The sequence below is a fragment of the Ceratotherium simum genome, chromosome 27 (genome assembly GCF_057802395.1).
Source record: "Ceratotherium simum simum isolate JZ-2026a chromosome 27, ASM5780239v1, whole genome shotgun sequence".
NCBI classification, from domain to species: Eukaryota; Metazoa; Chordata; class Mammalia; order Perissodactyla; family Rhinocerotidae; genus Ceratotherium; species Ceratotherium simum.
Window position 1 is genome coordinate 1,209,103 of NC_141926.1, and position 16,616 is coordinate 1,225,718.

Genomic DNA, 16,616 nt, shown 5'->3' on the forward strand with positions numbered 1-16,616 from the left:
CTTCTCCGGCCATGCTGAGGCCGCGTCCCACATACAGCAACTAGAAGGATGTGCAGCTATGACACACAACTATCTACTGGGGCTTTGGGGGGAAAAAATAAATAAATAAAATCTTTAAAAAAAAAAAAAAAAAAAAGAAAGTCAAAGACACACATTTTTTTTTTTGTGAGGAAGATCAGCCCTGAGCTAACATCCATGCCAATCCTCCTCTTTTTGCTGAGGAAGACTGACCCTGGGCTAACATCTGTGCCTATCTTCCTCCACTTTATGTGGGACGCCGCCACAGCATGGCCTGACAAGCAGTGCCTCGGTGCACGCCTGGGATCCGAACCCGGGCCGCCAGCAGCGGAGCGCACACACTTAACCACTATGCCATGGGGCCGGCCCCAGACACACGTTTCTCAGTCACCCAGACCACAGGATGTGAAAAGATTTGATTATAACAGCAGTAGAATTCTTTTTAAAACCAGTAAAAAGCACAAAATAAAAAGGCCAAACAAAATATCAACAGAACTGCCCTGGCTGAGGTGTGAGTGAGCGTGACAGAGAAGGCCGTGGGTGGCCCCCTCACAGCTGGGGAGACAGGACCCCAGGGGCTCTGAACAACACGCAGATGGAGGGAACAGAGCCCTGAACTCCCCCCCACTCACCAGGGAGGAAGCCACTGTCACTGGACCCTTTTCTTAGCATTTCCAAACAGACACACACACTACCTTTTGGTTTTGCATAAATATCACACTCCGTGTGTTCTGTGATGATTTTACAACGCAGGTATAATTTACAGGCAGTAAATGCACAAATCTAGATGTACAGGTTGATTTTCACACACACTTGTCCATGTGACCACCAGTTCACAACACGGAACCTTCCAGAGCTGGAGAGAGGCACCTCTGGCCCTGCCCTGTGGCCCCACCAGCGCTCCTCTCTGCTGTCACCACAGCTCCCCCGGCTGTTCTTCCACTCGGACAGTCTATGCTTCTTTCATTCAGAACAATGCTCCTGAGACCGTCAGTGCTGCCTGTTACCACTACTGACCTCACTGGTGAGCAGCCCTCCCTGGCGTGAACACGGTCACACGTGGTTGACCCTCCTCCTGTCCAAAGGGCCTCGGCTGCCTCCAGTTCTGGGCCGTGCCTGGTGTGCACATCTGTGTGGGGACGTGGGCCCTGCCGGGGGCATGGGACTTGCCGTTCCCGCTGAGCAAGCTCCACGCAAGACGATGCCCTCACTTTCATGTCTACACAGCGCCCAACTGTCCTAACAGTGGGCACTGAGGGGCCCGTTTCTCCCCATAAACATCCGTGCACACACAGCTGTGGTGAGACAGATTCCCGCAGCGGGGAGCTGCCGGGTCTGGGGGGTTTACACGGAAGATCTGCACAGATGTTGCATCCGTGCGGCCCCATGCACAAACCTCACTGCCCTCTACGCATGTTTCCTCTGGACGCTGCTATCTTGGGCTCGCAGTTTGCGCCTATTGTGTGTTTCTTAAGAACTGCCCGTTTATTTCTCCGTGGTTGCGGTTTCCATGCTGATCCACAGCAGCTTCCTATGTCACTGTAACACTCGGGGCCTGTTCGCTGAGCTGCCACTCTCTCTTGCAGTCATCCTCGCTCTAGACCGGGAGTGGTGCAGTCACATGGGTGTGTGAGCACGGGACCTCGCTCTCCACCTTCTGGGATGTGGTTTCGCTGAGGATTCCCTTCCCCAAGAAAGACGGCTTTAAAAAGTAGATGTACACTTTCTAGGAATCCTTTAAAAAGTTTTGTCACCTTTAGTGCATTCCTCCATCTCAAATACATTTGTGTTTGGTGTGAGGTGAAATTCTAAATTTGCTGTTTGTTTTTTTTTAATAGATACCCAATTGACCCAATACCATTTATTGAATAGTCTATCCATTCTCGTTGATTTAAACATCACTATTATTAAAACAAAGGAAAACACAACAAAACCCACTTCCCTCCAGGCCTGTTCTCCTCCACCACCTATTCCTGTCTGATGGTTTCTTTACTCTGGCCTGGTAGTACATGTCTATGTAGGTTTTTTTCCCCTTTTGGGTTCTTTTGGATTGTTTTTAATGACAGCACCCACACACACACCTGAGTGTGGGGGTTGTGCACTCAGGAGAGGGAGCCCAGGGCTTGGGAGAGCGGGGAGGCGGAAGGGGAGGCTGCTGGAGCCTTGTGCAGGGAGAGGCTGTGAGTAGCTGACTTCTGAATTGGCTGCCCTCTGTCTCTCCAGAGCTTGACCCCTACCCCCAGCCAGGCCTCCAGAGATGCCACACCCAACGGCGGCTCCTGCAGTCCCCTGGCATTGTCTCTTTCGTTCCCTTGACCACCCAGCAGACGGCCCATGCTCACCTCCCCTCCGCCCAGGTGAGGGTGCCATGAGGCATCGGAGGTCCCGTGGCGTCTCCCACGTCCTCCCTGTCTCCCGGCCGCTGCCTTGGGCTCCTGCCTGCCTGAACACCAGTGAGCAGGATCACACTTTCTCCATGGTGCCTTCTCTTCGGTTTTCTGAGTCTCTTGCTCAGCAGTGGGGCACTGCTTAGCAGTGGAGTCTTGCTGTGTAGCAAAGACACAGACAGACAGACCCTGTAAGACTTCAGCACAATAAGGACTGACCTGCACACCAGGGTCACACACAATATAAAACACACAAAATGACACCACGGGGTTCCCCACCTGTTTGTATCTGACCTGACGGATCATCTCATAAGCACAGTCGCTCTGCTAGGGCACTCTCAGCCGCCGACCTGGCCACATCTACGGGTCATATGCCCGCCGCACCAGGAGAGCCACATGACCAATGTCTATACTTTCACTCCTATGTGGTCAGTGCCAGTGGCTCTCACACTCACATAAACATCAGCCTCATCCAGAAGGTTGGATAAATCACAGACCGGACCCCAGCCCAGAGTTTCTGACTCAGACAGTCTGGGGGCTGGGGTAGCTGAGAATCTGCCTCTCCAGAAAGTTCTCAGGTGATGGTGATGGTGGTCCAGGACCCTCTCAAAGAATGAACCACTGACCTGTACTATTCTTTACAATAATACAGCCATCACTCAGAGAGAAGGAAATCCAGTGCTCTTCCTGCGGGACATGTCATGTGTGCTCTGCCTGCAGACAGCCCTGGTGGCCCCACGTCACAGAACCCGGACTGCTGGTCCTCAGTCCCCTGATCTCTGAAGCCCCCACCTTAGCCAAAATGAAGATGTCTCTTCAAAGGCTTCAGCTGAGGGGCGCTCGGGACCCCAAATCTTCCTGAGGCACAATCTGCTTTATTGAGGTGGGTTTCTGCTTGTGACGCAGAGCCCGGGGCCTCACAGAGACAGGACACACCACTGACAAACCAAGTGGGGAAAGCCAGAGGGCACTTGCAGAAGGCCAGGCAGGCCCAGTTCAGTCTATAGCCCTTTCAGCTCCCAGTGAGTCAAGGCCAAAAGCGATAAGCACACTGTTAAGAGAGCAGCCTGGGTTTGCTCCTCCCAGGTCCCTGTGCAGGAGATGGCTGCGCTGGTGCAGGCGGGCATGGGCAGGGACCAGTGCTTGGAGCTGCGCTCCTCTTGCTCTGTGTCAGGACAGTCTTCCGGGGCGTGCAGAGGGCTATGGCCATGCGGCTTCTGCATTGTTACGTTTATGTTATTTCTGGAAAAACAACTCGATTCCACCATTAAGTATAGGAAACAAACATTCCATAATGCTTGCCAGGGTGCTGGTTTTACTTCTAGAGACAGCAGTTCTCATTTCCCCCTAAAGGCAGTAATTGGGGTACAATTTATAATTCTATTAACATGAACACACGTGGTTGTCACACCAGCGTCTCAGTCCTGCTACCACATAAGATGACTTAGTGCTCACGTTACCCGAGTCATGGGACACGGGGCAGGTGGGGCAGGAGAAAGGAGACTTTAAAAACTGCATCGAAATACGGGAGACTTTCCTCAGACATAAAAGACACATTTATGATCATAAATATGAAAAACATTGAGATTTTCTGTCCTATCTTAATGAAACAGTAGAAAAACTTCCCTTTCTTCAAGATTGGAAAATGGATAAGAAGCAGCCCTTTAGAAATATTACATGTGATTCATTCAAAGGCTACAGTTGGAAGGAACTGGATATCACCCTAAATGCAAAATATTTCTACAAGGCATTACTTTCAAGAAGAGAAAAGCTTCTTTTGTTATCAACGGTGCAACTGTTATTTTTTACATCTAAAATGTAGAGTAATTTATAATCTAAAGTGTTTACATTTACTTCTATGAACTTGGCCATGGACCCATGTTTCCTGGAAAGCTAGTTAAAATACAAATTTTAAATACTTTATCCCTGAAAGGCAAAAAAGGTTTCTCCGATAGAACATACTCAAATCAAGTACCATTATGACTTTGGTTCTGGCAAACTATTTCTGAAAACATGTTTTCCCAGAAAATCCAAACAGAAGCATATAATTTGTCTAAATGTGGCACCAGCGGTCAGCCCACTATACAGATATTGCAAATATATTATACTCATTACTTGCCAAAATATGTTCCTCAGAAGGATCCAGAACTAATGGAATACTTTAGTTCTTTCATAGAGCAGGCAAAAAAAAGGAAATTTTGTTAATTATAAGCCACAAAACTTACATTAGTTTTACAAACACTGTTAAACTATTATACATTCCACATCTGCTTTATCACAAAGGAATCATGTTCGCTGGCCTTCCCAGAGATAACAGAATTGTTATTTCTCAATATAAGTATCAAGCTCCAAAAGCGCACGTTCTCATCCATCAACAGTACACGCGTGTTAATTCTGTTCTGATATGTGGATTTCACAGGGCTTATGCTAGTAGAAGCCGACAGCTCACCCGTGTACCCCAGCGGTCGACATTCTCAAACACAGAGAGCCCAGGGCCCCGCACCACGGGCACGACCAACATTTCTAGGTGTGAGAATCACACTCCCACACCTCTTCCCAGTATCAACAACTGACAAACATCTGTAAAATTATATGTTCATTTTTCTACATAATAACACTTTCACATTAGGGTGTTAATAGTTGACCTTAATCCTTAAAAAGGAGCCATATCATTAAAATAGAGAACCTAATGTGAATATCCCTAACTGTACATCTAAAACTTTGTATAAATATAACACGATTTCCACTTTTTCCATCATGGGGAAAAGTACTGTGCACGGCTGCAGTCATCTTCCTAACACTCTTCCCAACAACCTGTACCCATCCAGCTCCTCGGCCCTCGTGGACTCAGCCTGTTCTCCTGGCCAGTGCAGCCTCGCCCAGGCCCCAGCATCCCCTTACCTCAGAACAAAGCGGCTCTGTGAGGTCGGGAAGGGCCGGTTGGATGTGGCTATCAGACAGATGGTCTCTCCCCGTTTAGAGAAGATAAAATGCTAAAGGAGAAAAATTAGAGTGGTGTTTTGTTGTAAACCAAAGGAGGCTATGAATCCCATTGGCCTCAGGTTGGAAACCTCGTGACATGGGACCAGGCACATGTGACCTACTTTTTGCCCAACTCCCCTCGTTCTGTTGGAGGGGTGCACCCGGCACGGATGCGCTGTCATTTCAATGACTCCTTCCCCCAAACAGGGGCCACTGCACAAATCGGCATGCCTGCAGGACACCGGCCGCAGCAACTAAGCCCTGTGCTGCTTCCCTGTGGAAGGGAAGCGTGGGTGCGGGCAAATACCTCAGGGCCCAACACTAGTCACAACACAGCTCTGAAGATCTGAGCTGTCATTGCCACACTGGCTCTCTGCCGTGCACGGGCCTCGCACCAAGTTGGTCCTCTAGCACACGGGGGCTTGGTCCTGGGACTGCAGGATGAGGCTCCTCCGCACCAGGACGAGGTGCCTGAGATGGCACAAACTGCAAATCCTCTCCTTTCCCCATCTTCTTCTTTGTTTGATCTAGAGCTTCTAGGTCCAGCCCTAAAAGCAAGCCGCACGCAGACTTAGAAAGGCTGAGCACTGTGTCCTTGAGAGCCATCCTGATGCTAGGTCTCTGACCTGGGCAGCGCAGGATGGAAGGATGAATCCAGACCCTGGGAGAGAATGTGGAATGCACGCTGATCCACCCACCAGAACGGGTACTTCTGCCACCAAGCAGGAGAAAGCCGCCCCCCAGCTCCACCTTTCACTGAGTTATCACCTTTACCTTACCATCTCACACAAAATCAGATGCAGATAAATGATAAAAACACACAACAGGCAGTGGTCAAACTAGGACCACAGAGAGGAATCGCTGCCGTGAGGTCGGGTGTGCATTTTGCCAGAGGTACTGAGCTGGCCACTGCGAGAGCCCACAGAACGTGCTGTGGACTCCAACAGAGGCGCACAGAGAGAAAGTGGAGGCGTGAAGGTCTTACTACAAAGTCAGCCTGATTGTTCATTGCAGGAAAAAAAATGAAAAGTAACACAAGTATTGGAGGCTCATTACAGAAAAACATAGAAAATGCATACATGCAAAAAAAAACTCTGTAATATCATCACCCAGAAAGACTATCTGTGATAGTGGGCTACTTTGGGGTCTACCTACTCAGACTTTTTCCAGTAGGTATGTGTTATCATATTTTTTAACAAAAATAGAACCAAACCACCCATGTTTGTCCTGTTTTTCTTACTTAACATTAAACACAAAATATTTTTCTATGTCAATATATTTAAAGCTACATAATAGCAATCAAATTCCCAATGACATTTTATTTTATGCATTCCATTTCATACACAAGAATGTAACTAATCTGCAATTGTATATTCTGATTGTATATTCTGGGTTTTTGAATTGTTATATTAACAATGTTTTAACAATAATCTTTGGGTGGACCTCATTCTGACCCTCTTATATCTTTGGAATATGTATTTATAGATATAATTTCTGGGTCGAAGGATACACATGCTTGAAGCTCTGGCACACAGTGACAAACTGGCTCAGCCAGCAGCACTTCCATAAGGAGGGGCCGTCCCTGCTCCCACCCACCCTGGCAGGCTCTGTCGTCAGTGCCCGACCGAGCATTGAGTGCTGGGGCCGTCAACACGTAGCACTGGGCAGAGGAGGAGGACACTAACAGCCAACATGAGGACAGCACTTGCTCTGTGTCTGGCACTGTCGGCTAATTCACTCCTCACAGCAGCTCTCTGTGTAGGATCTGTCCTTATTCCTGCTACGGACGAGCAGCACAGTCACTCAGGGCTTGCTCACACTCTTAAAGCTCGGGTCATCGAGGGCCTGCTGACCGACAGCATCAAGTGCCACTGACAGGGCGCTGGGGAGGACTGGACACTGACCTTCGGGTCTGGCGGGGGCAGGTCTGTGGACTTTGACAAGGCAGGTCTGGTGCAAGGTTAGCAAGCGGCACCAGCAAGGCCAGTCATCAAGGGGACAGGTAGATGGGTGGTCGCTGCAGGTGGACGTGCCCACCTACCTGTTTACGTGTGGGTGGGAAGCAGAGAGAGAGAGAGCAAGGCAGCAGCCAAATCCTTGAAGAGGCGAGAGGGACAGGAAGCAGTACGCAGGAGGGACATGAAGGACCAGAGTCACCGGCTGAAGAGAAGGAGCTGAGGGTGTGGGGACCACAAAGAGGGCCAGGAAAGAAACTGAGGGACAGTGACATCCAGGGAGCCAGGGGCAGACAAGCCACCACCAAGCTGAATGCTACTGAGAGGAACTAGGCCAGGGTGAGAACTGAGGACATGACTTCAGGTTTCAGTTTCAGGGTGTAGGATGCATCGCACATGGGGAGGGGACAGGTGGGGAAGAGAGGAGAGGGACAGGCAAGGAACCATGCCCCATGAGCACCACACCTCCTGGATGGGGGTCGATCAGCACAAAGCACTCGGTGGCTTCGAGTTCACTGGAATGTGTTGGGCAAAGCGGTTGGGCACTCCCTAACGGTTGTGGGTTTTCTGTCTTAGTGGACCACCCATTACTTCTGCAGCCATGTCGCGTGCCTAACATGGGGTCAGACACTCAGACCATCGAGCACGGGAGAACCTGGCAGATGTAGCCAGGCAAACAAACAGTGCATGGGCTCCCCAGTGAGGATCCAGGCAGGCTGGAAAGGAGGCAGAGAGCCCAGTGTGGGGCCGCCTCGGCTCCTGGCTTAGGTGAGCTGCAGCCTGGTCTGGGTGTGCTCATGGCCAGTCCTCCACATGTGCCCAAAGAACCCCAGTCAGCCCGTCTGGTTTACATAACCGACCTCGCTCTTGACCATAGCCTGGGATGCGCCGCTCATGTGAAAGGAGCTGTTTCATTCAGCTTCCGTCCAAATCCAGCAGATTTCAAGTCTGCTGTGACCAGCACTGACATTCAGCCCAAATAGACACCTGGAGGTTGAAATGGTTTTAACAGTCTCTGTGCAAAGAAGAACAAAGCAAAGATCAAAACAACACAGGACACAGGCTTACAGAATTGGGTCAAGCACCACAGGATTAAAAATGCTGAGCTGCAATTAAAAAAAACAAAACTAGACAGACAACATTTGGGCAGGGCAGGAGAGAAGCTGGTACTGAGAAGAATGATGAAAAAATTCAGAAAGTCGGTGAGGGGCCTGGTGTCCCTTATTATTAAGTCTTGTGACTTTTTAAAGATGCACATGTTTCTCTGACAACCACCTGGGAGGTACGTTAACATAACATTTGTGTTGTGAATCTGGATTAATAAATTATAGAGCTTAACACATATTCTCAGTGGCCACCTTTGTGGCCCTAGATGAACAAAGCACCTTAGAATGTACTCAAGGCATTGGCGATGCCCTCGTAACATAAAACACATGGATGGATAAACCATAACTGGGCTGGAGCTGACCGAGGCATGTGAGCCGTGGAAGGAACCTCTGAGGCCTTAATTTACAAGTGAGAAACTGAGGCCAAACAAAGTCAGTACTACAGGCTCAGAACCTGTGAGGCCCACCAGGGGGAACCCAGGGCTCAGGGTCCTGGAGCGCAAAGCAGCACACAGAACAGATAGACTACTGCATACATTCCTGCACACATGCACACATGGTACCGCATACAAGCACACAGCACACACGCTCCTGCACACAGAACACACATACTACCACACACACTCTTGCACACATGCTACTGCACATGCTCCTGCACACAGAACACACATGCTACCACACATGCTCCTGCACACAGCACACACACTCCTGCACACATGCTCCTCCACACATGCACACCTGCTCCTCTATCCGTGCACACATGGCAGGACTGTCAGCAGGGCCAGGCCAGCATGCAGTGCTTAGCACAGGGCCCTGCCTCTGGCTGGTGCTCATGTACAGAGGAGCCAACAAACAAGCTGACAACAGACCCAGCTCTCCAGATTCCCCACCCGGTGAGTGTTCTTTACAAAATGGCGGAAGAGGGCCTGGAGGGGTAACAAGGGGGAATACTCAGGGAAAAATACTTCTAAGGGTTCCCATGCTCCTCAAAATTCAAGGGAAAAAGCCACGGAGAAACATCTCTGCCTCAGCTTAGACCTGCTTCCTCAAACTTAGACCTGCTTCTTCAAACTCCAACTCAACTCAACGTGATTTTTCAAGAGTCAACCGGGAATGCGGTTCCTACATTATCACATTAGTGCATCGACTGCCTTTCTTTGTTAAACTTTCCCTTGTTTTCATCATCTGTCTTCTCTCCCTGTACTACTCCCCATTTGACACCATATCACAGACTGAAGAGGGTAAAGTACACATTGCACCACTTCAAACATACTTCATTTTCCAGAGTGAGCTTGACTTTGTCATATACATTCTTGGTAAACAAACAAGCAAATAAAAGATACTGGACAGGAACTCACCTTCCCCCATAAGCAGGCTCTTAGAGTCAGAGCAGATCCATAGATCACAAATGTTCAGACTTATGTAACTCAGAGCATCACAACCGGAACTGGTGCTTTATAGGAGGACTGACTTTGTCGTGGAGCCCCTACCTAAAACACAAAAACACAGGAGGATGAGCTTACAAATCTATGACCTTGCTCGTTAGGACTGAGCTTCAACAGACTCACTTTCTTGCATTCAATAGAGCAGTAAACATTTCTTAAGCATTCAAGGGTGAGGCAGTGCAGGCTATGGAGATGAGATGCCAGCAAGAACTCACCCTGGGATACCATCCTCTGTGGCCTGAATGAGGCCGCTCCAAAAACGAGGAGGCTTCCATTTGATAAATCCAAGGGAAGAGTTTTGGTAAAGCTGTATAAACTTTTGAGAATGTAAACAAACCAGTCAACTTTCTATTTATAATATTTAGTATATTTATATGCATATACACTGACTTTAAAATAACATTTATGAGGGCTGGCCCTGTGGCTTAGTGGTTAAGTGTGCGCACTCTGCTACTGGCGGCTCGGGTTCAGATCCTGGGCCTGCACCGATGCACTGCTTCTCCGGCCATGCTGAGGCCGCGTCCCACATACAGCAACTAGAAGGATGTGCAGCTATGACATACAAGTATCTACTGGGGCTTTGGGGGAAAAAAATAATAATAATAACATTTATGAAATTATATATTAATATAAATACATTGCTGATTTTCTACTTTCACAGCTAGTCTAATAATTTCATTCAAACTCTTCCATCTCAGCATGCAGTTTTGTCCAAATAGAGCCACCTTCTGCACCATCTAGTGTGCCTCCAGAGTGCACCATTGCACCTTGGTCTAAGTTTCTTGACTGTTTACGTTTTTTTTTTTTGGTGAGATCAGCCCTATGCTAATATCTGCCAATCCTCCTCTTTTTTTTGCTGAGGAAGACTGGCCCTGGGCTAACATCCGTGCCCATCTTCCTCCACTTTATATGGGACGCCGCCACAGCATGGCTTGCCAAGCAGTGTGTCGGTGCGCGCCCGGGATCAGAACCAGCGAACCCCGGGCTGCTGCAGCGGAACGCGCGCACGTAACCGCTTGTGCCACCAGGCCGGCCCCTTGACTGTTTACTTTTTGAATTCACATTTGTTGCCCAAACTGGAAGTTTAATCCCCAGTCACAAGTACTCACTTTCATAACATTATCCTCTTTGTTGCCTTTTTAAAATCTATTCCATAGGTGCATATTTATGACCTCCACGAATTACTGTTATAGACATCTGAAAAGGCTTGTTTACAGCAGCGTCCAACATTTGGAATTGTGAGGTCTAGCACTAAAAATAATTAGAAACTTATGTTAAATGTCTTTCCCTTTCTCCGAGTCAATCAGGTAACTACTTTAGGCAATAAACAACAGCACTGACTTTGTTTCAAGCTAAAATGTCTTACTCATATAATACATTGAGGTACAACTAAAATCTCTGAACATTTAATATGAAACAAACATCAGAAAACCTCGAAAGGTGGAGAAAAGAAAGTAGACTGGCTAGGATCCTTAGGCTTTGAAGAGTGATGCAGCAGTGAATTCACCATTTCATTTGTTTTGTTTCCCTCAAATATATTCCAAATTGGTCACTGGAAAAGCCTGTACCCTAAAAATGACAAATAACACAGGAAAAAAAATCTCTAGAAAAGTCTGCTCTCCGTCTCTAGGCGAAGGACTGGGAACAGGAAATAGCAAGCCAGAAGGCTTTTTGACAATACCTGCCCAACTCTAGGTGAAGACGACAGGGAACACCCCCACACTCACTACAACCACCCCTATCAGAAGAGGCTGTGATGGGAGCCTAGACTTCCACCCCCAGCCAGCAGTAACAAGGCACTTATCCCTCTACCATGGAGTCAGGCAGACCAAGGAGGGAGGTAAGTGAGTAAAAACAAGAGTAAGAATTAAGACATTCTCTAAGGAAGCAGGAGGCCGCCAGATCCCCTGGCACCTGTCGTCACTAGCTGGCCACTCTTCTATTCCCACAGACAGCTGCAGGTTTCCTCTCTGAGGCGGGGCACTCACTGAGGACCAGACAGCAAGCAGTTCTGAAGACAGTGAAATGCCAAAGTTAAACCAGGAGTGTGACATGGAAGAAAACAGACTGAATAATGAGACCTCTTGCCCACTTCTCCCAAAAGGCTCTCAGAATTCTAGCAGGCAGGATGATTCTCTCAATAAGTTATAACAAAATAGAAATGGTACAGACAGCTGTCTCTGGTAACAATGCAATAAAACCAGAAATTAATGAACTTTAACCAAAGGACATTCTATTTGCAATTTACATCTATGCAACATCCATTGCATAGAAACATCTAAATGGCACTAGTTTACTAAATACATATAGCCCTGATATGTCACTAAATTGGTAAGGAACACCAGGAAAGTGATGTGGTAAACAGACATATTCATGCAATGACCCACTTCTGCCGACATTACCAACATGCTTCAGGGAGCAGGAGACACCAAGCACCCTGTTAGATGTGAGTCATCGTGAAAATCTCAGAGAAGAGATGCTCTGCTGTTCTCTTTTCAAAACATAATTGGTGTTAGGAAGGGAGGACGACAGAGAAGACACAATGAGGTACATGATTCCCCTTCCTCACCTCTATGGCCTTCCCTCACTGTATGACCCACTTAGTAACAACAGAAGCAATGGTTTTTAACGACTTGCTGAACAGGCCGCCACAACAAATCAGCTTCAAAGGACGAGTCCCCAAGGACATCACTTCTCCTCCTGGGCAAAGTCCAAACAAAAGAAGCTCATTCAGCTGTAAACTACACACATGCACACACACACAAACACACAGGTAGGCACACCCTCACTCACATGTGCACATGGAGGCACAAGGAGCTCACACCATTATCCGTGTTCTTAATGAAGGGCTTAGGCTTCATTAGAAGTTTGAACCATCAGACAATTATGAGGCAAAGTGCTGTCCTACCTGCTCTCCACTGAGCTTCCTCCACTTCCTCCTTTTGCCAGGAGGACATGTGTCAGGAGAGGGTGAGTGGGGGGAGGGCAGCAGAAGATGGATGTAGAGAAGAGACGAGGAGCCATGTTGGGTAGGGTGTTTTAGACCATTTAAGAATGGGAGTAGGTGGGATCTGTGGGAAACAGGGCTGTGAGAGGGTGTTGAGAAGAAAAGAGGCATGAGAAATCACAATATTCTAACACAGCAATCTGGCTGCTGGTATGGAAAACAAGTTGAAGGTGAAGAGGGGCAGGAGAAGAAGCAGGAGGAAATTCAAGAGATAAAGCAATAATTCCATCAAGAGATAACAGAACTGTTTCTGTGCTGCGAGGAAGTACATAGATGCTACAAGAGCCCCTGATTGGGGATTCAATATGATGAGTGACACCCAAGCCAAACAACCACTGTCCACCTGGTGGAGATGGCAGCGTGCCTCTCAGTTACAGTTCATGCAAGCATAGTGAAAACATAATAAAGATGTAGAATATATGAACAACACAAAAAATATGATACTGTGTGTGTGTAAAACTCTGCACCTGACATTTAGAGGTTACACATTCTCCTAAAGCTCTCAGAGAATAAAACAAAAATTGACAATGTTCTAACTCATAATGCGACTGTCAACAAATTTTGAAGACATGGAATCAACAGACCATGCTTTCCACGCACTAGGCAATTAAATTAGATATCATTAGGAAAAAGATAACATTATAATTCCCCTGGACATAACATTTTTTAAATGCTTCTAAATAAGAAATGGGTGGGATCAACACAATGAAATTAGAAAATAATGAGATCTCAACAGTAATAAAATTATTGCATGCCAAAATTTGTAGCAAGCAGCTACAACAGAACTTTCAGGAAAATTTAGCCTTAAAAGCCTGTATTAGGAATAAAGAAAGGCAGAAAATTAGTGAGTAAAAAATGCAATTTAAGAAATTAGAGAAATAACAGAAAGTATCCACAGAAAGTATAAAGAAGGTAAAAATAAAGAATAGATCAGAAGTTAAGAAAAGAAAAAAGAGCCAATTGAGAAAATGAACAAATATAAAATTTGGTTCTTCAAAAAAGGTCTAAAAATATACAACCCTCTGATGACATTGGTCAAGAAAAATAATCAAGAAGGCACGGATGATATTAGGAATTAAAAGGAAGACAAGGGTTTCTGGTTCTGGACAAGATGAAGTCAACACATTTCTCCCTATTCTTCCTGCTGAGTACAACTGAAAACTCTGGACATTAAATATGAAACAAACATCAGAATACTTCGAAAGGTGGAGAAAAGAAAGTAGACTGGCTAGGATCTTTAGGATTTGAAGAGTGATGCAGCAGTGAATTCACCATTTCGTTTGTTTTGTTTCCCTCATATATATTCCAAATTGGTCACTGGAAAAGCCTGCACCCTAAAAATGACAAAAAGAAAAAAAAAGAAAAAAGTCTCAAGAAAAGTCTACTCTCTGTCTCTAGGCGAAGGACTGGGAACAGGAAATCTAGCAAGCCAGAAGGCTTTTTGACAATACCCGCCCTACTCTAGGTGAAAATGACAGGAAACACCACTCCCCTCCCCCCAAACACTACAACTGCTCCTATCAGAAGAGGCTGTGATGGGAGCCTAGACTTCCACCCCCAGCCAGCAGTAACAAGGCACTCGTCCCTCTACCGTAGAGTCAGGAAGACCACGGTGGGAGCCTGGACCTGTTGTTAATAAGGTGCTCCCTTCCACCTGGTGTTGGCAGAGGCCTGCTAAGATAGGAGATTTACATAAGATCCAGAATATTATAACATAATAACCCAACTTTCCAGGATACAAAAATCACTTCTCAGATCAAAAACTAGGAAAATTTCAACATGAAAGAGAAAAGAAAATCAACAAATGCTAAATACTGAGATGACAATTACAATTCTTACAATTCTCTGACAAGGATTTTAAAGCAGCCATCATAAAAATGCTTGTTCAATGAGCATTTATAAACATTCTTAAAGCAAATCTCTAAAAAACTTCAAAGAGAAATAGGAAATATAAAGAACCAACAAACTACCAAAAATCAATCAAAATGAAATAGACAATCTCAATATTCCTAAAGCCATTAAGGAAATCAAATTTGTAATGAAAACCTCCAGAAGAACAAATCTCTTGGCCCAGATTTTCTCTGGAGAATGTCACCAAACATTTAAAGAAGAAAGAACACCAACTTTAGACATTCTTTCAGAGAAATAGAAGGAGAATACTTCCCAATTCATTTTGTGAGGCCACTATTAGTCTGATACCAAAACCAGAGATAAAGACAGTACAGAAAAGGAAAACTACAGACCAGTCTCTCTCATGAACACGGACACAAATAAACTAAAAAAAATTTTAAATTAGCAAAATGAATCCAGCAATGCATAAATGAATTATACGCCATGACCATGTAGGATTTATTCAGATATGCAAGGCTGGCTCCATATTAAAAAAAAAAAATCAATCAATATAATCCACCATATCAACAAGCTAAAGCATAAAAACCATATGATCATATAAATTGATGCATAAAAAGGATTTGATGAAATTCAACACCTATTCATGGTAAAAAAAAAACAAGCAAGTTAAGAATAGAGGAAAATTACCTCAACTTGATGAACAGCATCTACAAAAACCCTACAGCTATCATCATACATAATGGTGATAGACTGAATGCTTTGCCCTAAGATTGGGAACAAGACAAGGCTGTCCACTCTCACCACTCTTATTCAATGTACTACTGGAGTTCTAGCCACTGCAATAGGCAAGAAAAATAAATCAGAGGCATACAGACCGGAAAAGAAGAAATAAAACTCTCTCTATTTGCAGATTATATAATTTCTGCCTAGAAAATCTAAAGGATCCTACAAAACAAAACAAAACTCCTAGAAGTAATAAGTGAGTTCAGAAATGTGGCAGAATATAAGAATAATTAAGTTAATTAAAAAATTAACTACATTTTTATATACTAACAGTGAACATACATAAACCAAAATTAAAAACACAGTATCATTTAAAATTGCTCAAAATAAAATGAAATACTTAGGCATACACTTAAGAAAGCATATGCAGGATCTGTATGCTGAAAACTGCAAAATGCTGATGAAACAAATCAAAGAAATCTAAATAAATGGAGGCACATACCATATTTATGGATTGGAAGATTCAACATAATAAAGATATCAATTCCTTCCAAATTGATCCATAGGTTCAATACAGTTCCTGTAAAAATCCCAGCAAGGTTTTTTGTAGACATAGACAAGCTTATTCTAAAATTTATATGGAAAGGCACAGGCCCTAGAGTAGCTTAAAAAGTCCTGAAAAAAGAATAAAGCAGGAAGAATCACTTGATCCGATAATAAGACTTACTTTATAGCCACAGTATTCAACATAGTATGGTATTGGCAGAGGGAAAGACACATAAATTAGTGGAATAGAATAGAGAACCTAGAAATAAACCCACCCAAATGTGCCCAACTAATTTTCGGCAAGGTGGAAAAACAATTCAATGGAGAAAGAGTAGTCTTTTTAACAAATGGTGCTGGGACAAGTGGATAGGCAAAAAATGAATCTTGACCTAAGTCTCACACCTTACATAAATATTAACTCAAAATGGATCATAGACATAGATGTAAAACAAGAAACTATAAATCTCTTAGAAAAAAATAGGCAAAAAATCTTCAGGATGTAGGGCAAGGCAAAGAGTTCTTAGACTTCACAGAAAGCATGATCCATGAAAGGAAAATTTGATAAATTGAACTTAATCAAAATTAAAAACAATTGC

General features: G+C 45.2%; 1 protein-coding gene across 20 annotated transcripts in view; it reads right to left on the reverse strand.

Annotated features, from left to right (window-relative positions):
- Positions 1 to 16,616, reverse strand: part of PCBP3 (poly(rC) binding protein 3) — a 265,412-nt gene that overhangs the window by 64,708 nt on the left and 184,088 nt on the right. For 6 of the 20 annotated variants that reach the window (XM_087417910.1, XM_087417920.1, XM_087417911.1 and 3 more), the window contains 2 exons: positions 11,003 to 11,144; positions 9,807 to 9,938 (listed from right to left, as the gene is read on the reverse strand). The exons of 10 other annotated variants lie outside the window; for them this stretch is intronic. In XM_087417910.1, the coding sequence (XP_087274036.1) occupies positions 9,807 to 9,816 (10 nt within the window). In that variant the 5' untranslated portion in view covers positions 9,817 to 9,938; positions 11,003 to 11,144. Of the gene's footprint in view, positions 1 to 8,202; positions 8,330 to 9,806; positions 9,939 to 11,002; positions 11,145 to 16,616 lie in introns of all 20 variants that reach the window. 4 more of the 20 variants (XM_087417909.1, XM_087417919.1, XM_087417915.1 and 1 more) reach the window with 2 other exon arrangements.